The sequence below is a fragment of the Chrysochloris asiatica genome, unplaced genomic scaffold (assembly GCF_000296735.1).
Source record: "Chrysochloris asiatica unplaced genomic scaffold, ChrAsi1.0 scaffold00008, whole genome shotgun sequence".
In the NCBI taxonomy this organism is placed as follows: Eukaryota; Metazoa; Chordata; class Mammalia; order Afrosoricida; family Chrysochloridae; genus Chrysochloris; species Chrysochloris asiatica.
Window position 1 is genome coordinate 15,700,280 of NW_006408526.1, and position 25,149 is coordinate 15,725,428.

At 36.0% G+C, this 25,149-nt stretch overlaps 1 protein-coding gene across 1 annotated transcript in view; it reads right to left on the bottom strand.

Annotated features, from left to right (window-relative positions):
• The window catches only part of GUCY1A2 (guanylate cyclase 1, soluble, alpha 2), a 385,551-nt gene that overhangs the window by 265,460 nt on the left and 94,942 nt on the right, over positions 1-25,149 (bottom strand). The window contains exon 4 of the mRNA XM_006833793.1: positions 21,416-22,134. Coding sequence (XP_006833856.1) covers positions 21,416-22,134 — 719 coding nt within the window. The remainder of the gene's footprint in view (positions 1-21,415; positions 22,135-25,149) is intronic.

Genomic DNA, 25,149 nt, shown 5'->3' on the forward strand with positions numbered 1-25,149 from the left:
GAAAAGAGAAATATAACATACAAAGGCAAGCAAATCAGATTAAGCTCGAATTTCTCAACAGAAATCATGCAGGCAAGAAGGCAATGGGGACAGATATATAAAGTCACTTCTTGTAAACAGTTTGTTAGTAGTCCAAGTGAGCAGCCAAGCATTAAATTGTTGGTTTCTTTCCCAATAATGAATACATTTGACTGTTTTAAAAGGATATCTCCTTTTTAAAAAGCCTGTCTTTTATGAGTTTCCCTTATTCAGATCACCCATATTGCAATTATTCTCAAATAATGATACTTTGGTACTTCATTAACTACTGAAAGCAATGACATCCTAGTAATGTAAAGTGATGAAGCGTCTGCTTTCCCTGAAATAATCTGGAATCTATGATGAGCCTAGTTGTAATGTTTTCTTTTTATATTTCATATTCAATTCAATACATGTAAAGCAGCAAAAGATCTCAGGTTATAAGGTCAACTGCTGTACACTGCGTTAGTCCATGAGCAATGTAATATAATTATGTGACACCATGGGAAAAGCCAGGAACAGGGCATGCAAGTCACCTATTTTTAAAACTTGTTTATGGATTTTTCATCATTATTCTCATATTAACAACACTCAATTTCCCATATCCTGAAATACTCCAAGAACAGAACTTGCAGCATAATCTCTGCTCCTGTTGGACCTATCCAGAAATATCCCTCAGATGATGCACACTTCCAGCCAACTAGAACATTCTAAAATGTCTTCTCCTAATATTCCCAGGAATCTATGCCAGAAATGAGACTCTCCAGACAAAATACTGACCCAGTGTGATCCAGAGAAATTTTCAAAAGATGATTAAAGAATTAAAACAATTCTGGTGAAAAAAATTAAAATGCAACTCTTTCATTAAAAAAAAGCTTTCAATAAATATTTTAAAGTCTGTTCCTTAATCTGACTACGGCATTTTCCCACTTCCCTTTTCCTTCCCTAGTTCCTCCACACACAAAAATTAGTAACTGTGGTGGTTAGTTCCACAACATACAGTTCATGAGACAGTTTTCTTATCTGCAAAATACAAATAGTGAGTGAATTTCATGGTGGTGGTGGTAGTGATTATGTGCCGTGGAATCGGTTTTGACTCACAGTGACTCCTTATAGCATTTCTGAAACTGTAAATATTTACAGGAGCAGAAAGCCTCATTTCTCACCTACAGAACAGCTGATAGTTTCGAAATGCTGACTTTGGGGTTAGCAGCCCAATTCCTACCCACTACGCTACCAGAGCTCCTTTGGATTTCATAGGGCTGTTGAAATGACTAGGCTGTGTATATAGCATGGTTAGTCCAAGGCCTTGGTCATAGTAACTATTTGGCAAATAGTTACTAAGGAAACAAGCAAAAATCAAACTACCCCTCTCCATTTTAGCAATTGCCATAATGTACTTGGGTTTAAGTATCTTTACTTCCACCAAAACAAAAACAAGCAAACAAAAAGTCCTACTTATGTTCAAGGAAGCCTGGTTTCCACATGAAGCACCTACAACCTCTTTCTGACCAGTTTACATCTAGAGCATGACATTCAGCTCAAGACCCAGGGACAAAGGACAGACATAAGAGGGTCATGCTGGATCACCAGGATGGGAGCTCCTTATGAACACATGTTTTATTCATTACTGTATCGTTATTAGCATATAAGGCTTTAGTAAAAAACAAGGTTTCAGGAATTGATGAAATACAAACTGAAATTTTTCAACAAACTGATGCAATATTGGAGGCACTCACTCATATAAGCCAAGAAATGTATATAGACAGCTACCTGGTCAACTGATTGGAAGAGATCTATATTGATGCACATTCCAAAGAAAGGTGATTCAATAAAATGAAGAAATTATCAAGCAATATCCTTAAGATCACATATAAAATTTTACTGAAGATAATTAAAAAATCATTGCAGCAGTACATCAATAGGGAGTTGCCAGAAATTCAAGCTAGATTCAGAAGAGGGCGTGGAACAAGGGGTATCAATGCTGATATCAGATAGATCTTGGCTAAAAGCAGTGAATATCAAAACAATGTTTCCTTGTGCTTTATTGACTATGCAAAGACACTTAACTGTGTGGATCATAGCAAACTATAGATAGCATATGAAGAACAGGTATTCCAGAACACTTAAACAGAACAAGGGTATACTGAATGGTTTAAATTCAGGAAATGTGTGTGCCAGGATCACCATATTTATTCAATCTGTATGCTCAGCAAACAATCTGAGAAACTGGATTATATGAAGAAGAATGTGGCATCTGGATTGGAGGAAGAACCATTAATAGCTGTAATATGTAGATGACACAACCTTGCTGACTGGACATGAAGAGGACTTGAAAGGCTTACTGATTAAGATGAAAGACTATAGTCTTCAGTATGGATTGCACCTCAATGTAGAGGAAACAAAAACCCTCACAACTGGGCCAGTAAATAGCAGCATAATAAGCAGAAAAAATGATGGAAGTTGTCCAAGACTTCATTTAGCTTGGATCCACAATCAACACTCATGGAGGCAGCAGTCATGAAATCAAAGGATATATTATACCAGGCAAATCTGCTTGCTACAAAAGACCTTTTTTCAGTGTTAAAGACCTAAGACGTCACTTTGAGAACTAATATGCTCCGTGGAATTTTTGATCACCTCATATGCGTAAGAAAGTTGGAAACTGAATAAGGAAGACAAGTACAAGAATCAATACATTTAAATAATTGTGTTTGAAAAGAATATTGAAGTGCCATGGACTGTCAGAAAAACAAACAAATCTATCTTGTAGGAACCAGCCAGATTGCTCCTGAGAATTGATAATGGTGAAATTTCGTCTCTAGTTCTTTGGACATGTTTTCAGGAGGGATCAATTCCTGAAGAAGAACATCATGCTTGGTAAAGTGGGGGGTCAACGAAAAATTGGAAAGCCCCCAACAAGACAGACTGACACAAAGGCAACAATTATGGATGGTTCAGGACCAAGCAGTGTTTTGTTCTGTTGTGTATAGGGGGTCACTATGAGTTGAAACTAAGTCAATGGCACCTAATAATAACAAATAAAATATCGTTAGCACGTAGCACAACACAGTGACTTGTACAAAGTAGTCACTCAATAATTAAGAAAGTTACTAAAGTCATTTAAAAAGATGATTAATGTCCTCCCTGTCCCCCTCCCTCAAGGATTCATGTGATTCATGTGCATCAGTTCTACTCCAAAAAGTATTCATTCTGTGAAAGTAGGTTAAGTCCCTTTATCTTTATGTATTCTACAATTAGCTTTTGCATATGTTGCTTTCCTCAGGGAAATGATTCTGAGGCAAGAATCAGCACATCAGGGTGCTAGCACCACCACATACATTAAATCATTTATATCATTTACTTCTCTGTTTTCACAGTTGTAAAATGGGGATAATAAATACCTGCCTTCTTACTTAGCACAATTAACTTACAATAAGTAGAATTTCAACTGAGGTTTATGGTCAAAACTGTTTTATTTGTGATCTCAATAAGAAGGATGAAATCTTTGTGAGGTTATTCATTCAAAGATTAATTGCCTACTTTATGACAGGCATTGTATTTAATGATATAGAAATGTAGAGGTATAAGGCGTATAGTTCATATTCTGGAGAAACTAAAATTTAATGAGAGAAATCTAAAAAAAAAAAAATGTAGTACAATATGGGTACTCTATGGTAAGTACTTCCTTGAGAACTGAAAATATGTCCTACCTATATATGTACTTCCAATATACTTACGATGAAATATAAGTTAAATAAATGGTCTTGAAAAGAACAATGACTGCAAGTAGCAGAGGAAAAGGAATAAGAAAAAGAAAGATGACCAGTAATGGATGTCAAAATTTGAAATAGTCCTTACAAAAACATGCTAGGAAATGAAAGAGAAATTGAACAAAATTGAACTGCTTATCTTATGGGTTATGATTGAAATTGGACTAATCGCCACAAATGGGACTCATTACTAGTAAATTACTTCATTAGGATTTTATTTGTAATTTTAGTTTTCTCTTTTGGTTTTTGCCAGACAGATTACAAACTACAGTTTTTAAGTAATCATATTATTTTAGGGTAACAGTGGAAGTGCAAATATGACCACTAATAAATACATTAATTAATTGTAAACAATAATACTTCACAGTTTAGTAGTACTTTCTGAAATGCTGTCACGTGGCTCTCCACACTTTGACCTTAATAAAGGAGGTTGAGTTACAAAATTATTTAATCATTCTCTCACTAAACATTTCCTAAGTGCCTGCTGTGTTCATTCAGTCTATGGGTAACTGTTGGAGACGTAAGAATGACCAAAACTCAGCATGTATGACTAAAATTTAGCGGACACAGCATAGGTAGATGTTGGATCATGTAAAAGAATGATTCAGAAGAATCTGTGGGTGCCGGGCTTCTTTTGAAGGCCCATAGTTAATCTCCACATGCATGCCATTGTGTATCTGCCATTAGGAATAGGTTGAATGCAATACTGTGAAAAATTAAAAACAAGTATGTGACCAAAAGATGCAGTTTTGTTGTTATTGTCACACTCAAGTACCATCAAGTCAGTTCCAAATCATAGTTAACCTATATAGGGTTTCTGAGGAGCAGCTGGTGTGTTTGAACTGCTGACCATATAGTTCAGAGTCCAGTGCTATTCCTACAGCGCCACACCAGGAGTCCAAAAAGATACATTAAAAACAACATTTAAAAAATCCTAATCTTAGCAAATATTGAAATATGAAATGGGGATGGTAACAATATGCCAAACTCTACTGAATAAAAACACAGAGCAGAATGATAGACTGCACTCTTATGTTTCTATGGACTACTGAGATACTACATGTTATGAAAGAAGGCAATCCTTGTGAGACAAAGGTGGAGAAGTTTTTAAAGTATCAAACTTATCTGGCACCCAAAAGAACTACCGTAGGCTAGAGGGAGATAACATGAGGTCAAATGGTCGTAGGGTTTTCTCAGATCTGTTTGTAAAAAGATAAAATAAAGGAATACTTGCTTCTTTAAATACCGGAGTAAACCAAATGTATACACATGCACAAACAGACACCCTTAGCCATCACATCAATATCTGTATTCTGACTTTTAATGGTATCACAGGACAGAGTAAAACTGCCCCACAGGGTTTCCAAGGCTGTAAACCTTCACTACAGTAGACTACCACATCTCTCTCCCAGGGAGTGACTGGTGGATTTGAACTGCTGACCTTTCAGTCAGCAGCTGAGATAGTATCAAAATGTACTGTATGCCTTTGCAACAGGCAGAAAATAAATTGAAACTATTATGATTTCCAGAAGCAGCACACATAGCTTTTCCTCAGAACATCAAAGAAATAATTTTTTAATTGCCAATAATATGGTATTTCATTGATTTACACGTGTGTTCCTAGGACAGTCAAAAGAATTGCCTAAATGTGACATTTGAAAAGACATTTAGTTTATCTCAAAGAAAGACTGTTATAAGCTCAGTCTAACATTAAGTTGATGAACATATTTAAATCTTTTATACTAATAATCATCTTTACATACTTTTACATTTTATTTCCCAAAACATCTTAAACTTAGTAAGGACAGAAAACCTTATTCAGTGCCTTTTGCAATCAATTCTCCCAAAATATGTTTAATTATTCCTTCAGAAAAGTATGCTAATAAAGTTTATTTAGGGCCATATAGTGTAGCAGTGTCCTGGTTTGGTGCTGTTGGATAAGCACTGGACTGCTAACCACAAGCAAATGCTGGTAGTTCCTTTGGAGACCCTATACAAGGTCGCAATGAGTCAGAATTGACTTGGCTCATAACAACAACATAGAGCAGCACAGCTTCTGAAAGCCAATTACGTTGAACTCCTGCCTTTGGCATATACTAGATGCATAACCTTGGAAACATTTTCTTAACTTCTTTGTATTTGTTTCCTTATCTGTAAGATGGGCCTTACCAACGGTACCTGCCTCAAAGAGTCACGGGAATTAAGGTTCTACAGTTGTACATATAGATAGAGTCCTGGTGTGGTGCTGCAGGATACTGCACTGGACGGCAAGGTCATTTTGAACTGCAAGGTCAGTGGTCCAAACCCACTAACCACTCCTTGGAAACCCTATATAGGGTAGCTATGGGTCAGAACTGACTCGACGGCACTCAACAACAAAATACAGATAGATAAATATAGATACATGGTGTTTATGGAGTCCTGGTGTGGCACTGTGGGTTAATGTGCTACACTGCAAAGTCGGTTTGAACTGCAAGGTTGGTGGCTCAAGCTCATCAGTTGCTCCTTGGAAATCCTCTACAGGGTCACTATGGGTTGGAACTGACTTGACAGCACTTAACAACAACAACATGGTGTTTATAGGAGTGTCTTTGTACTAAACTCTCAATAAATACATATCATCATTCATCTTTACCATATTAATCATTCATTATTACCATATTAATCACCTTTGAAAGAGTGGCAAGAAGTATGATATAGAGTCTCCTATTATATAGGATAAATTTTCACCCTATTTTCCCATGTTGTTGTTGGTTGCTGTTGGTAGGTACTGTGGAGTCGGTTCCGACTCATAGTGACCCTGCACAGGGTTTCTGAGGCTGTAAATCTTTACAAGAGCAGAACGCCTCATCTTACTCCTGTGGAACCGCTGGTAGTTTTGAACTGCTGACCTTAAGGTTCACAGCCTGACTTGTAACCACTACACTACCAGAGCTCCTTATAGTCCATTAAAATTCTGATCTAGTTGTGAAAATATCTAAACCCTAAAATCACCTAGGTTTTTCTGTTCATTTGTTTGTTAAATATATTAAGAATTTAACCACAAATTAGATATCACTAATTTTAAAGGAAATTGATGTTAGTTTTGAAGCTCAGTTAACTTTATAAATCCTTCACAATCACAATCAAAATAAAACCCAATTTGCAATTGTACTATAATTGATAGAATTTCAGAGAATATTCTCTCCTTTCCTACAGCTAACCTGTTTTAAATTATCCTTAATCCTAACACAATGTACCCTTTCAATAACAGAAAATATGACAGAATTTTGATGTTATTGTTGTTGTTATGTGCTGTCGAGTTGGATCCTGCTTAGAGTGATCCTGTATACGGTTTCTAAGGAGCATCTGAGATGGGTTTGAACTGTGGACCTTGTGGTTTGCAGTCCAGTGCTGATCCTACAGCGCCATACCAGGAATACATAGAATTGTAATAATTCCTAATTGGAGTAGGAGATAAGGAAAATATAATAGAAAGTAAATCCAGTAAACCCTCTCTACGATAGTATGATAAGTAAAAAAGAATACTATTTAAGTATGATGATTTAACAATTATTACGGGTAAAGATAAACCAAACTCACTGCCATCAACTCAATTCCATCTCATAGTGATCTTCTAAAGGGTGATGCTATAAATCTTTAAGGAAGCAGAGAACATCATCTTTCGCCCAGGGAGCACATTGTTATTTGTTGTTAAGTGCCGTCTAGTCAGTTCCGACCAACAGTGACCCTGTATAGGATTTCTGAGGAGTAGCTGGTGAACTTGAACCACCAAAACTGCAGATCAAACCGACTTTGCAGTCCAGTGCATTAACCTGTAGTGACAGGATGCTAATAAAGTACCCAGGTCAAATTTTGTGTACATAATAACACAAGTATTTAGAAATTTATAAAAATAGCTTCCTCCTTCAAGAAACATGACATCAGACTGCTCCGATTATTAAGAACATTTCAACCAGACCTACTTAATCATTTCTTCCCCTTGGAATATCGGGTCATTGGCTACAAAAAATATAACAAATATATGACAAGTTTGAGACTCTAGGCTGGTTTTCAAATACAGTTTTTAAATCAAAATTACTTTAAACTGCTATATGGTCATGTTGAGAAACAGCCTGATAAATTGAATAACACCAGTGCCCAGAAGGTCACACTGAACAGCTGTGGCTCACTTGAAAGAAATATGTAGGGCAAGCTGAAGATATTGAACCATATGTAAAGCTTCTAAGAATGTTAAAGGAAAATTTTTATAGTGTTTGATGATCCTAATGTCAGGGACAAAATAATGGACTTCTCTTCCTCATATAGACAAAAATATTCATTATCTTCTGTAATTTAGTAGTGTGAATTCAAGTTTTTAAGTGTCATTTCTACTTAAAATTGGAAAAATTTATAACTAGAAATGTAAAATCTGTAAGATATATGATCTGCGAAAACAAAAGAATAATACAGCAACAGAAAACAAAACCTGGATAGGATTTAGGGAGCTCTCCAACTTCACAAAATTTTATTTCCTTTTTAACTTATTTAGAAAGTAAATATTTATATATTTTGTTGTTAGTTGCCATCAAGTCGATGCCGACTCACAGCGAGCTTATGCACAGCAGAATGAAACACTGCCCGATCCTGGGTCAACCTCACTATTGTTGCCACTCTTGAGCCCACTGATGCTGCCATTTGGCCAATCCATCTTGCTGGGGGTTTTCCTGTTTTTCTCTGACCCTCCACCTTACCAAACAGGATATACTTCTCCAGCGACTGGTCCCTCCTGATAATATGTTCAAAGTATGAGAGACGAAGTTTGGCCATCTTGGCCTCCAAGAGCACTCTGGCTGCATTTCTTCCAACACAAATCTATTGGCACTTTCAATATTCTCCTCCAACACCATAACTCAAAAGCATCAATTCTTCTATGGTCTTCCTTATTCACTGTACAGCTTTTGCATGCATATGAGGTTATTGAAAATACCATGGTTTGGGTCAGGTGCACCTTAGTCCTCAAACTGACATCTTTGCTCTTCAACACTTTAAAAAGGTCTTGTGCAGCATATTTGCGTAATGCAATACATCATCTGATTTCATGATTGCTGCTTCCATGAGTCTTGATAGTTGATTCAAGAAGAATGATGTCCTTGACAACTTCATTCTTTTCTCCATTGATAAGATTGTTGTTTATTGGTTCAGTGGTGAAGATTTTGGTTTTCTTTACATTGAGATGCACTCCATACTGAAGGCTGTGCTCTTTGATTTTCATCAGTAAATATTTCAAGTCCTCTTCACTTTTAGCAAGCAAGGTTGTATCATCTACATATCACAGGTTGTTAATAAGTCTTCCTCCAATCCTGACACCACATTTTTCTTCATATAACCCAGGTTCTCCGATTATTTTCTCAGCATATGAGTTAAATAAGTATGGTGAAAGAATACAACCTTGTCGTACACCTCTCTTAATTTTAAACCATCCAGTATTCCCATGTTCTGTCCGAACAACTGTCTCTTGGTCCATGTACAGATTCCTCATGAGCAGAATTAAGTGTTCCAGAATACTCATACTTCACAATATTGTCCATAGCTTTTCATGATCCACACAATCAAAAGCCTTTGCATAGTCAATAAAGCACAGATAAACGTCTTTCTGGTATTCTCTATCAATGTACGCTTGCAACCATTTCTGCATTACCTTGAGTAAAACTTCACTCGCATGGGATATCCAAGAGATTGTCCAATTATTTCCGTATTGCATTGGGTCACATCTCTTTGGAATGGGCACAAGAATAGGTCTCTTCCAATCAGTCAGCCAGATAGCTGTCTTCCAAATTTCTTGGCATAGATGAGTGAGTGCCTCCTGTGCCGCCTCACTTTCTTGAAAGATATCAATTTTGATTCCACCAAATCCTGGAGCCTTGTTCTTTGCCAATTCCTTCAGTGCACCTTGGATTTTTTCCTTCAGTATCATTGGCTCTTGATCATATGCTACCTCTTGAAATGGTTGAACATCATCCTGACAATATGTCTGAAGTATGAGAGACGAAGTCTGGCCATCTTGGCTTCTAAGGAACATTCTGGCTGTACTTCTTCTAAGACAGATTTGTTAGTTTTTCTGACAGCCCATGGTAGTTTTAATATTCTTTTCCAACACTATAAATAATATCATGGCTTGTGTTAAATGCATCTTAGTTCTTAAACGGACGTCTTTGTATTTGAACACTTTAAAGAGGTTTTGTGCAGCAGATTTGCCTAATGCAATACATTGTTTGATTTCTTAACTGCCACTTTCATGAGGGTTCATTGTGGATCCAAGCAAAATGAACTATTTGACAACTTCAATCTTTTCTCCATTTATCATGATGTTATGTTTTAGTCCAGTGGTGAGGATTTTTTTTTCTTTACATTGAGGTGCAACCCATAGTGAAGTCTGGGGTCTTTGATCTTCATCAGTAAGTACTTTAACTACCCTTCACTTTCAGCCAGCAAAGTTATATCATCTGCATATCAAAGATTATTAATGGGTCTCCTTCCAATCCTGATGGCATGTTCTTCTTCATATAATCCAGTGTCTCAAAATAGTTACTCAACATACAAATTACATAAATATGGTGAAAAAATACAACCCTGGTGCACACCTTTCCTAATTTAAAACCATTCAGTGTCCCCTTGTTTTGTTTGAACAACTGCATCTTGTTCTTTGTTTTTTTTGTTGTTGTTGTTAAGTTCCACCGAGTCAATTCTGGCTCTTAGTGCCACTACAAGGGTTTCTGAGGATCAGCTGGTGGGTCTGAACCACCAACCTTTGGGTTATTAATCCAGTGCTTATCCACACCAAAATTCTATGTTTAGAAGATTTAAATATATGTTATTGTTGTTAAGTACTGTTGAGTCAGTTCTGACTCACAACAATCCTGTAGAGGGGTTCTGAGAAGTGGCTGATGATTTTGAACTTCCAACCATGTGATTCAAACAAACTTGGAGGCCAGTACTTATGCTACAGCACCATACCAAGACTCTCCAGAACCTCCATAAAACATACACTGTCTTCAGCTACTGGTCAGGGAAATAGGAAAAATAAATCAAGAATATCATGAATTTGGGAGTGCTGGTGTGGCACTGTGGGTCAATGGCACTGGAGTGCAAGTTTGGTTTGAACTGCAAGGTCGGCAGTTCAAGCTTACCAGCTGTTTCTTGGAAATCCTATACAGGTTTGCTATGGGCCAGAACCAACTTGACAGCACTTAACAATAATACTGAAATCACAGAATTGCAAGCTGCCTATATATTTTCTGATAACAAAATATCCTTGAATAGAATTTGTTTAAGACTCATATCCTAATGGCTTTTTTCCTAAAGATCTAATTACATAGATGCTGAAAAGCACAGTTTATAAACAGCTTTCTTATAAAGAACTGTTCTAAATGTAAATTTTTTTAAGGTTGTTTTACTATGTTTAACTGTTCGTGATAGGTAATAGAGGTAAGGATTTTAATGCAGGCTAAAAAGTGATGATTGGCTGCTCAACTTGGGACTCAAACACAGTTGGCATTTCAAAGACACTTCATTGAGCTGAATTTTGAAGAGTACCATGAACTAAGCTGCGGAGTAATAGGGATTGCTAAACTGAACTACGGTTTGATAAATCTAATCTCTCTTTCAACAGCTCAGTTTTTCAGATTTAACCATATTCACTATGAAAATAAAATAGAATAAAGGTTTTTCCTCATAAAAGTACAGAAAGTCTAAAATATGAGTATTATCACTGGGACTAGCATTATAAAAATAATGTGATAATATCACTTACCTTTGAAGAAAAAGAATTCCCACTCAGGTTATGAGCCATCAGCAATATATGTTGATATATATAATCAATATAATATATATCAATTGTAACATGAAATAATTGAGTTTATAACATATAAGTATAAAACCATGACACAAAATAGAATAAAAGCACCTTCATAGAACCAAAATTACTTTATTCTACCAATATTAGATTAGTATTAATTTGAAGAAGAGTCTGATAAGAGAGATATATTGTAATCCATAGAGCAACCACTAATAAAATAATAAAAACAACAGAATATGTTGTAAAATCAATAGAGGAATTAAAATACCATGCTATAAATTTTTATTTAACACTAAAGAAAATGTTAAAGGAGGAATAGAGAGATAAAGAGCAATCAAAACAGAAAACATAAATAGAAAGGCAGCTTGATGTGAACCCAACTAAATCAATAAATACTTTTAAGTATGAATGGACTAAACTATAGTGTAAAGGCAAATATTGTTACACTGTGTGAAAATTTGAGCAGTCTGTTGTCATGCGCCATTGTGACAGTTTCAACTCACAGCGACCCTGTATGGAGTTTTCAAAGAGTAGTTGGCAAGTTTGAACTACTGACCTCATAGTTAGCAGTCCAGTGTTTATCCTAAAGTACCACAATAGAACTCCTTGAGCAGTCTACAGCTGTCTACAAGATATGAATTGTGATTCAAACACATAAACAGGATGAATGTAAAAGGAAAGAAAATGAAGATCTACCATACAAACAATAATCATGAAAGAGCTATAGGGAAAGCATTGTTGTTAAGTGCTATCGAGTTGGTTCTGACTCATAGTGACTCTATATGGGGTTTCCAAGGAGCGGATGGTAAGCTTGAACTACTGACTTTGTGGTTCAAGGCAACCTTGCATTCCAGCACATGAACCCACAGCCCCACACCAGGACTCTATTTGTAGTAGCAAAAATAGATGATATAAGATCAGAAATATTATCAAAGAAAATGTGCAACATACCATAACAATAAAAATATCAATATATTAGGATGATATTACAATTGTAAGTGTACATGCACATGAAAACAGAACTTCAAGATACATGAAGCAAAAGCAGACAGAATTGAAAGAAGAAATAGTCAACAAAGCAAGGACAGTTGAAGATTTCAGTGCCCCATTCTCAATCTCAGAAAACAACAAAACAAATCAACCAGGATTTATAAGACTGGAAGTACAATATCAAACAATTGAACCTGGGATTTATGGGACACTCAACGAAACAAAATCAGAGTAGACATTATTTGTGAATGCATATGGAACATTATCCAGGATATACCTAATATTGGTCTATAAAACAAGTATCAATAAATCTTAAAGGACTCAAATAACTCTGACAATAATGGAATTAAATTAGATATCAACAAGAGTAAAACCAAATATTCAAAAATTACATAGTATAATTCTAAATAACTTATCAATCAAAGATGTAATCACAGTGAAAGTCAGAAAATTATTTGTTCTAAAGGAAAACAAAAACAGTACTTATCAAAATGTATATGATGCTGCTAAAGCTGTAATTGGACTCCTGGTATTGCATTGTAGAATCAGCACTGGACTTCAAACCACAAGGTTAGCAGTTCAAACCCACCAGCTGCTCCTTAGAAACCCTTTACAGGTTTGCTGTGAGTCAGAACCTACTCAACAGCACTTAGCAACAAAATCAAAGCTGTAACTATGGAGAAATTAATCATTTAGAAAAGAAAAATCTCAACTCAATTATTTAAGATTGCACTTTGATAAGCTAGAAAAGAATCATAACAAATTAAACTTAAATCAAGCAGATGAAACTTAAATCAAGCAGAGAAAAGAAAACAATAGAGATTATAGTGGAAATCAAGATAGAAATCAGAAAAACAATTAAATTAAAAGTTGGTTCTCTGAAAATATTAACAAAATTGATAAACTTTTAGCAAGTTTGACCAGGTAAGAAAGAGTGAAAGTAAGAGAGAGAGAACATGAATTATCAATATTACAAATAACAGTTGAGATATAACTACTCATACTACAAAAATCAAAGGATTATATGGAAGTATTATGAATAACATTATGCCAATTCATTAAACAAGTTTGACAAAATGAACTAATTCCTCCAAAGACTCAAAGATGCAAAGGCAGCTCAACTGCAAAACAAAAACCATCTTAACAAACTGTGCTGAGACAACTGGATGTCTGTATGCAAATGTTTTTAAATATTTGAAACCATCATAAAAGTATATTAAAAAATTACCTCAAAATCGACCAGGGACTTGAATGTTGTTAAGCATTATTATTTTTTTTTATATCTCAAAGAAAACTAAGGAGAAAATCTCTGTGGTCTTGAATTATGCAAAGATTTCGTAGTTGTTTCTTAAAACACTGTTCATAAAAGAAATGTTTGATATAATTAAAACTATAAACTTTTGTTTCTTAAAAAACAAGTGAAAGATTGGGAGAAAAATATTTGTAATAAATAGTTCCCTGGGACTGAGGTTGGAAGCATGGATTGTCTACAAATGAGCACTTGAAAAAATGCTGGAGTGATTGAAGTGTTTTAAAATAGTATTGGGACAATGACAAAGAAGACAGGAAATGAACTGATGCATTTTAAATGTGTTGTTGGGGAAGGATATTGATGTATCCTGGACTGTCAGAACAAACAAATCTGTACTAGAAGAAGTACAGCTAGCATGCTCCTTAGAATCAAGAATGGCAAGACTTTGTCTCACATATTTTGGACATGTTATCAGGAGGGATCAGTGTTATATTTTGCAAGCTAGAAAGTCATCAGAAAAAGAGGAAGAAGCCCACCGAGATGGACTGCTAGAGTGGCTACAAAAACGGGCTCAAACATAACAACAGTTAATGAGGCTGGAACAGGAGTGAGCAGTGTTTCATTTTGTTGTACACCCGGTTGCTATGAGTCTGGAAGGCACCCAAGAACAACAACTGCAAAATAGTATTGTGGTAATAGTTGCCTAAATTCATATATTTACTAAAAGTTATTGCACTCTACCTGTAAATATTGAATAAAAAATGCATCATTAGAAATGGAAAGATGGACAACACAATTGAAGCAGCTCTTCACCTTATAATTCACTGAGATTTAAAGTTACAAAAACAAAAGGAGCAATTAAAGTAACGTTCTGCACAATTTTCAACTAAAAGAGCTATAATTTCCCCCTCAGAATTTACAACAGTAGAAGGAAACATTATCTGATCTCCTGTAGGAGGCATCTCCTTTGCAAATTCAGGGGTGAAATTTTTCCTCTGACAAAAATAAAAACATGGCAAAATGTGCACTTCAAGCTTAAGGATCACTGTTAGAAATATATAATTCAACATGTCGAATGTTGTCTAACTATATAGTACATAGTACCTGTATAGTAACTATATAGTATTGAATATTATAGGCACTATATAGTATAGTGGCAGCATCAATGGACTCAAGTGTGGCAACAGTAGTGAGGTTAGCCCAGAATCAGGCAGTGTTTCATTCTGCTGTGCATACGATCACTATGGGTCGGTACCGATGCAATGGCACCTAACAACAACAATGAATATAGTATTGAATACTATAGGCATTTTTAAAAAGAAAAAGAATCAGAATGAACCCCACCAATATTTTCAGCAAAATCTCAATATGCCCCACCTATTTTAAAAAGTAATTAATGGTCAGGGAACAGTTCTAGAAAAATTTGAACTACTCAAAAAGAAATCTTTAAATTCATTTATCATTTCAAAAGCAAAGCAAATTCCAATAACATTGACCAAAATTATTTTTATGTTCCATAATGCTATTTTTAGAGAAAGCCCTAATGTCACATTCATCACTAAAACTGTAGTACAATATTTAAAATTCCCTAATAGAATATTATAAGGAGCTCTGGTAGCGTAGTGGTTACGAATCGGGCTGCGAACCTTAAGGTCAGCGGTTCGAAACTACCAGCCGCTCCGCGGGAGAAAGATGAGGCTTTCTACTCCCGTAAAGATTTACACCCTCGGAAACCCTATACAGGGTCGCTATGGGTCGGAACCGACTCGATGGCACATAACAACAACAACAACAACAATAGAATATTATAAACTGAGCAAAAAAAGAAATGCTCATTTTTCCCAAATTAAATTAAAGTTGACGTCAAATAATGTATTCTTGACAGCCAGATAAAACTTGTCTTTCAAAGTTTCCTTCTGGTATGATGATATTCATAAGTACACTTAAAACTTTTCAAAAGTGACAGAATTGGATGGGCATGTGTATAGAAAAGATAATGGAACATTTTACAAACTAATTTGACCACAGAAAATCAGAGGTTAATCCCTACTTTATCCCTTAAAAATTATTTTCCAGCATTTGTTTTATAGTTACTAACTAATAAGACAAATGTGAGAATATTTCTTGGGATTGAAAAAGTAATGTGGTGTTGTACTTTTCCTAGGCTCCAACCCTGAGAACAAAAGTGAAGATGAATAACAATGCTATTGCTCTCTCAAAGGGATGATGTATTTCAAATGCGGGGTTGCTTCCAAGGTGTTATTAAAGTTCTCTGAAGCGTTGCTACTAAGAATAAAAATGTCAAAAGAACTCCTGTTATTTATTGTGTCTCAAAATGTATTGCTATTTCAGGTTGTGCCTAAGCTAACCAATCCATTTTATTTTGGAATTCACTGCCACAGCAAAATAATGTGATAAGTGAACAACAAGGATATTAGTAGACACACGTTAAAGAAAGTTGATTCCAAAGCTTTAGTAAGTCTGAAAAGAAGACCAGAAATTTTAGAGTAGTTATTGTATGTAACTATCAAAAAGCAAATCTAATCAGAGCCCTTAAAGAGTTTCTGACAATATCCTAGTCTTTACTACCACCACACGTCTGTCAGTTTATTGTAGCGTGGTGGCTTGTGTGTTGTTATGATACTGGAAGACTGTCACTGGTGTTTCAAGTACCAGCAAGATCACCCATGGTACACAAGTTTCAGTGGAGCTTTCACACTAAGTGCTCAGCTGCTAATGCAAATGCTAGAGGTTTGAACACAACAGCTGCTCCATGAGAGAAAGAAGTAGCAGTCTGCGTCCTTAAAGATGACAGTTCTACTTTGCCCTACGGGGTCACTGTGAGTCAGAACTGACTACATGGCTATGTGTTCTTCCTGATTAACACAAATTAAGAAGCCACGTCTGGCCTTCTACTTCCAAAAATGAGCCAATGAAAACCAATGGTTCACAACAGAATTCCATCCCATATAGTACTGGAAAAGGGGTCTCCTAAATGGGAAGGGCATTCAAAATATAGTGACCACAACGATGGACTCAAGCACTGCAATGATCATGAAGATGTCACGAGACTGAAAAATGTTATGTTCTGTTGCTCATGGATCACCATGAGTAGCAGGCAACTTGATAGAATCTAACAGGTCTTTATTAAGGAGATAAGAAGCAAGGACCAAGTCATATTTTGTGAAAGTGTTCGGTGGGTTTGATATATCTCTAAAACGTTTCATTGTATTTGTCTCCAGTACTTTCTTCTTTGAGGTAGGAAGTGAGAGGAGGGGCACAGAGATTTCCACAGGTAGAAAGGAAAACAATATAATAATGGTGGAAGCAATAATAATTAGCATCTCACTCTGGTTCTAAATATGTAAGACTTTTTACATGAATTATGTAGTATAATCCTTACATAAAAACCTTATGAGGCAGGCAACCTAGACAAAGAATTAGTTGAACTTAATCTTGATAATAGGAAGTGCTTTTCACAGTTGGAAAGTCAGAATTCAATCTGCCTTTCATTGAAATGCATGTGAATTCATTGAATCACAGGGATGAAAAATATCCTAGTGATCAACTGACCTCACTATAAATTCATCTGTGTTAAATGTGATTTGTAAGGAAGTGAAAAACTTAATTAGTAGTCTAGGCTCCTTGATTCCTAGATGAATGAATCTAAGACTCAGAAATTAAGGGATTTAAGACATGGCTGTCAGAGATCCCTCTCTCCCTGTCTGTTATGCTTCCCCCCACACATCATGACCTTAACATACAGAAAAGAAAATGGTGTCTTTATTCTAACTATTAATAACTTTTACCTACAAACACGGTCCACGCCATACAAAGAAACTTTGCAATCTATATCAGTGAATTAGGTCATTTCTTCTCAAATTTACTTTCAAATTCCCCATAATGTTTTGTAACTCAAAAGATCTATTTGATAACCTTCCAAATTTTCCAAACCCTACTAGGTTTGAATTCACAGCAAAAATTGATTGATAAGGGTTTCTAATTCAGTCTTAATTCCCAAAACTGAATTGTTTGTTGTTGTTGTTTTTATTTGCTTTTTGCTTTGTTTTGTTTTTATGATCAATTAGATCATTTATATTTGATGCATGACAGCTAATGAAAAGGAAGCTGAACTAAGAAAAGATGAAACATAAGACTTTGATGTGGTAAAAAAAAAAAATAATAGTAAGAAAGAGAGAACAGTATGTGAGGCAGGGATGATGACTTACAGACTCTGTAGAGGGAACCACATGATGGGATCAAAACTTGCTCAAGTCAACCCAGAGTTCCCTCAAAATTCTTGACTTGAAGCCTACCACTGATTTGTAACTAATTATTACAAAACAAAATATAAATTATTTGGAGGCTTGGATGATGACTTCTGAACAAATTACTTATGAAAATTTTCTAAATATGGTCAGCAATTCAAAGCCACCATCGGTTTCTAGGAACTCCTATGCAGGGTCACTATGAGTCAGAACCAACTGAACAGCACTTAATAACAATTATAGCTAACCAGTGAATGACAGCGCACATACTCTCACACACAAACCATGCTCATCTAAAACATTACATCTTCTTTATAGTCATGGTTGGTTGGTTGGTTGGTTATGTGACGTGAAGATGATTCTGACTCATAGTGACCCTGTACAGGGTTTCTGAGGCTGTAAATCTTTACAGGAGCAGAAAGCCTCATTTTCTCCCATGGACCAGCTGGTAGTTTCAAACTGCTGACCTTGAGGTTAGCAGCCCAACTTGTAACAAACACGCTACCAAAAAGTGTCAGGTGGCTGCCTAATTAATTCTTAATTTTTTTTTAAAGGGGGCAATTGGGGTAGTGGCTGATTAAGTGTGGCGCTATAGGATCAGCTCTGAACTGAAAATCACAAGGTCAGCATTTCAAAACCCACCAGCTGCTCCTCAGAAAGATGAGTCAGAATTGACTAGATGGCAATTAACAACAACAACAAAGAATAAATAACCTAAGGACTTTGAAACTGCATTTTTTTATCAAGACCAACTCCAAAAGTGACAGATTTCCAGACCACATGGAATTATCTATTAATTGTTGTTGTTGTTGTTAAGTGCCGTCGAGTCGGTTCCGACCCATAGCGACCCTGTATAGGGTTTCCGAAGGTGTAAATCTTTACGGGAGTAGAAAGCCTCATCTTTCTCCCGCGGAGCGGCTGGTAGTTTCGAACCGCTGACCTTAAGGTTCGCAGCCCAATTCGTAACCACTACGCTACCAGAGCTACATTAAAGGAAAAAATGAGTATCATGGTGAAATTTATCAAAAGGAAGATAATGTTTATGTTTAAGCTTGGTTTTGTTTTATCTGCTCATGTTTTAAGACACTATAAACTTAGAATTTAGTAACATATTAATTTTTAAATGTTATCCATCTGATTATGATTCCATACCATAATGTTACACACTTTAGTTTCAATGTGGGAGACATGCAATCTCCCAAATATCCCATTTTAGTAAACCCTAATAAATAAACAGAAATGTAAATATTAAGGCTTTGAGGATTACTACACTTATGCTAAATAAAAATCCTACTTATTGCTTTATTTTTAAACTGATACACACATATTTGAACTATAATTGCCTCTTCTCAATGAGCACAGTTCCATATTACTGGTATTATCAAGAGACCTTGACATTTCAGTCATCATTTCATTATGTCTATTTCTTATCCTGGTATACAAATTACATAGAAATACAAACCAGATGAAATATATGTGGAAACATCTGAAGCAGTAACTTTAAATGGAATTATTTTTTTCTTCAAATCTATAAAATGTATTAAGCAAATAACATTGATAATAATATATTATAGTTGAAGCACATTTTCAAAAACACTAACTTCAATTCTAAAAACCAAAAATGCTTCAAACTCTACTAGCCACATATCATTCTTCTGTACAATAGAACAAACAGCTTGAACATTTCCTAAATTACAAAAGAATATTTTCAGTTTTAAAGTTACTAAAAATATAAACAAAAATACTTAGGCGGTTTCTTCAATTATAAACGGCTTTGAAATGAGTAGAATTATGGAATATATAGCGATAGATAATATGAGCATGTATGAAAAATACTACTTTAAAGAACACTGTGTGATCAATAGTAGGAATAATAGTACTTCGGTCACAATAAAATATAATAATGTGTCAAATTGGACCTGCAGATTTTTCTTTAGATGTCTTTGTTTCATTGGACTTACATCATAAAAACATTACTGAATGGTTTTCCTAAATCTCCTGATTCATGTGAATAAATGTGTTATCATTCCATATTTCCCAAACACTTTGCTTAAAACATTTCCAAAGAACTTCAAAATTATAAAATTTAATCAATGATAAAACCAGTTCAATTGTCAAGAATGTCTTTGGTTCTGCTTTCAGGAGGCCATTTCCTCATTAATTTAATTTAGTATTGCAGGCACTCTAGAATATCTGTAAATTGTTCATGCATTGAGTTTTTGTTTCTGCAATTCTTCTGTCCTTAAGCTGAGAGAAATCTGTTCTTTTCTAAAAGCTAGCACCTTCCATAAAATCTTTGGGAACAAATAGAACGACTGATTAAAAATGTTTTTAAAATTTTATCCTGATGCAGAACAAAACAAAACTACTAGAGACTGAATAACTGTACATTTGAATGTCCATTTTGACAATTAGCATAATTATTCCTTTTAAGTGCTAAACATATATTACCAAATATAAAAATAGTCATGGCTGATTTTTCTTTGCTTTGTATTATTTATACTTTAATGTAGTTATTTTTCATTTTTACTGTGGCAAAATGCTTGCCTTAACTCAACTACTTTAAGATTTATTTCTGGTGCCTTTTTCATTACTTATTTAAAATTTATTCATCAAGAGTTTCCCAATAGATTCTAAAATTCTATAATAAAGATATCTAGTTTCATGGTATTCTCTCCTAAGGATTAAATGTGTTCTACTGGAATGAGTTTCTGTCTCAATACTAAAATTTAATTAGGAGGCAAGTCTTGAGATACATAGTCACATGATTCTCAACTGTAGGGAAAGACGTTATTCTGTATAGTAATATAAAAAAAAATAGGATACAAACTAGACATTCTTAGATTATGAAATTTAGAAGGGACCATATTCAAAGAGCATCTAGCTTTTTATCTATATTTATTCAAGGGTTAGGTAGGCAAGCCACAGAAAGTTGAAGGTAAATCTTCTCATAATTTGATCTCAATCAGTAGAAATATTCATGAGTTTATAGTATCCTGTTTTTAGTGAGTCCTATCAATTTTCTAATTGCCATGGTAGTATTAATAAATGTCTTCTTTTATATGCTGAAATAAATTAATGGATGAGGCAGACACTATGCAAAATGTCTGGGAGTGGGGCCAAATCCTTTTATATACATCCAGGGACCAATAATTTTCTAAATGGTACTTTAAGCTCTCTTGCCTAAATAATTATAAGTATACCAGCATATAATTTACTGAAATAATTATGCACTCTTCTGGTCCCCATCACCCATCTCAAGTCTGTGGCCACTTACCTTGTCTTTATTTTCAGTGCCAGAAGCCTCAAGCTTGGTCCTAATCACAAATGGTGTGGATAGTCGTAGCAGGACCCTTTCAAAGGTGGCATTAATCTTTGGAGAAACAACTTCGAAACAATCCTCAAACTTGAGCACTTTGTGACTGTCACATCGGAGCTGCTTCCTTAGGCCTTCCCCCAGTTGAAGAACTGACATGTTGGGGTCAAACATCAAATGGAAAGGGAAGGCTCTGCAGAAGGTGTTGATGTTAATTCTGAGGTCCGCAGGAACTTGGGATGTTCCCAGTGGAAGGTTCTTTATGATATTAGTATTTTCACATTCTTTGACAAGGAAAGTAAGGCAACTACAATTGCCTGGGTTTGAATCATCTGAGCATAGCTTCTCCTTGGCAACCTGTTCTACTTCCACATCCAGCCCATAGATCTTCTTTCCGGCAGCCTTAATCATCCCCAGCATTGCAAACCCCACAATATGGTGAGGATGGAAGTAGTGGAGCATGAGAGTACCTTCAGGGAGCTCTTTGCATAGGAAAGATGGTGACTCCAGAGTGGCCTGTTTTCCAAAAGAAGTTCTAATGTGTTCCAACAAAGCATCAAAGCCATTAAAAAAGTCCTGCAACGTGCCGCCTACAGCTCGAAGGACTCTCTCATTCTCATCAAAGCATATATTAAAGAACTCCTCACCAAATCTTTCTTGAATTTCCTCAAACTTCAAACCTAGAGGTAAATGGGAAGTAAATGTTAGTGAGGTGTAATAAAAAATAATTGAATTTATAGTTCTTTTAATGCTTATTAAATGAAGTAATTAGTGAGTGGAGCATCAGTAGTATCTCCCTCAGTTCTACATAGCTCCCAAATAAATTAATCTGTTCACTTTGAACCAGAGAAAGTAAAGTTCAGTACATGTTCTGGATACTTCTGAAGTATTAAAGAGCAGGAGCTTTTTAAATATTGCTAATCTAGTGGTTCACTTTTCTTAGAAACACCCTATTCCACTTGCTGCAATTACATCCCACAAATACTAATTTTTCTTAATTGTAGTGATAGTTTGCCTCGGAGTCACTTCCAACTCATAGCAACCCTACATAGGACTTCTGAGGCTGTAAATATTTACAGAAGCAGAAAACCTCATTTTTCTCCTGTGTAATGGCTACCGTAGTGCTTATGAATCGGGCTGCGAACCTTAAGGTCAGCGGTTCGAAACTACCAGCCGTTCCGTGGGAGAAAGATGAGGCCTTCTACTCCCGTAAGGATTTACACCCTCGGAAACCCTGTACAGGGTCGCTATGGGTCAGAACCGACTCGACGGCACTTAACAACAACAACAACAACAATGGCTAGCAGTTTCGAACTGTTGATCTTGAGGTTAGCAGCCCAATTCATAATCACTACACTACCAAAGTTCCTTTCTTAATTACAGTCTTCATCTTTATAAAATACCCAAAATGCCTTGGTATCTGGATTGTATCCATCCATATTATCATTTTACTTCTTATCAAATGCATCCATTAAGTTATTTAGTAAAAATGTTGATGTTGTTGTTGCTGTTGTTAAATGACCTTGAGTCGGTTCCCACTCATAGCAAACTTATATAGAGCTTCCAAGGAGCTGCTGGTGAGGTTGAACTGCCGACCTTGTGGTTTGCAGTTCAATGATAAACCTACAGTGCCACACCAAGAGTCCAAACAGATAGACACCGATGAGAATTTAATTAGCTATCTCAAGTCATGAAGTTCAACTGGACCTCAGGGAAACAGACAAAACTGATGATTGAAATGTGAAAGTCATAAACAAAAAGGATCGGATCTGTAGTCGAAAAATATGACCTTGGTGATAGAAACAATGCTGGAGATCGCATGATAGAATTTTGCAACACTAATGACTTATTCGTAGCCAATACGTTTTTCAACAGTACGTGGACCTCACTAGATGGAATATGCAGGAACCAAATTGACTACTACTGTGGAAAAAGACATTGGAGAAGCTCAATAACATTAGCCAAACCAAAGCCAGCAGTGACTTTGGAACAGACCATCAATTGTTCATATGCAAGTTCAGAATGAAGTTATGAAAATTAAACCAAGTCCATGAAAACCAAAATATGACCTTCAGTAAATGCCATCTGAATTTAGGAATGACCTCAAGAACAGACTTACGCACTAGACAATAATGACTAAAGACTGGAGGAGTTGTGGGATGAAATCAAGAACATCACACATGGAGAAAGCAAAGGATCCTTAAAAAGACAGGAAAGACCAAAATGAATGTCAAAAGAGACTCTGAAGCTTGCTCTTGAATGTGGAAAAGATAAAGTAACTGGAAGATATGATGAAGTAAAAGTACTAAATAGAAATTTTCAAAGGGCAGCTCAAAAAAATAAGTGAAGTATTATGATGAAATATGCAAAGAACTGAACTTAGAAAACCAAAATGAAAGAACAACTCAGCATTTCTCAAACTGAAAGAAATGAAGAAAAGATTCAAGACTTTGGTTGCAATATTGAAGGATTCCGTAGGCAAAATATTGAATGGTACAAGAAGCATTAAAAGAAGATGTACAATTCTTTGTTGATTGCTGGGAAGTTGGGGGTAAGTGAGGGGAGGGAAGGGGAAGGTGGAGCACAGGGCAGGGATTAGACACAGCAATATTTGGGTGCTGGGGAGGGGGGCAATATACAAGAAGGGAGAGGGGAATATACAAGAAGGGAGAGAAAAAGAACAAAGCAGATGGGAGAACAATTAGGCATGTTTGAATGGGCTAAGTGGGACAGAGGTAAAGAATGATGTATGTACAACCTTGGAACTACAGGGCTCTGGGATACAGAGATTGAGACATGGTTGGAATGGGGAAAAGGGGAGAATAATGTGAAGATGCTTGGCTGTCTTTTGAATCTTCATTTTCCTTGCATTATAATATAAAATAAACACTGGAGGGGGAAAGAAAGGAATAGTCAGAAACATCACCATAGAAAGCTTGTAAGTCCGTCTTCTGCCTAGAACTGATTGGAACACCTAAAATGGGGCTACAACATGCCCAGTGAAGGAGGCTTCCTGCGGAGCCTCTGCAATACATAAGACTATAGGTATAAGCCTGAACCATATCCAGATCTTCAGAGATGGCAAATTTCCATTTGAAAGGATGAGCAGACCAGCCTGGAACAGCTAGAAGAATAAAAGATACTTCTTGAAAGAAAAACCTACAGGAAAAATACAAAACAATAGAGGCAGATGGACTGTTACTATAAGAACAAGCAAGTTGCTTGTCCAGAAAACATCAAGGCAAGTGGTCGGGTCCCCTCAGTGCAAACCCTCTTCCAAGACTAAGACTCAGTGGGAATACACACTCTGATTGGTGACCACGCTCATCACCGATAAGGGGAAATGAGGGAAAAACAACAATGAAGTGGCGAGCTAAGCCCTACAATGTGGAGAGTGAAGCGTTCAGCTGATAAAAAGAGAGGGCATATGCACAAGAACTCCCACACTTGCAGATAATACCCACTTGACCTGGCTTCAATGACTGGATGATCAGAGCTCAACCAGAAGATAGAAGAGGAAAAAAAGAGTAATCTGATGTAATTTGATGAACTTGACCTATCCCTATGGAAGCAGTAGCTCAAATGAGGGAACAAATTCTTACAACAAGAATCATTCCCACTCCCTCCACACACAGTAGACAGGGATGGGCAACTTGGACACTGGCTACCCAAAATGGGGAAGGGGAGGCTACAAA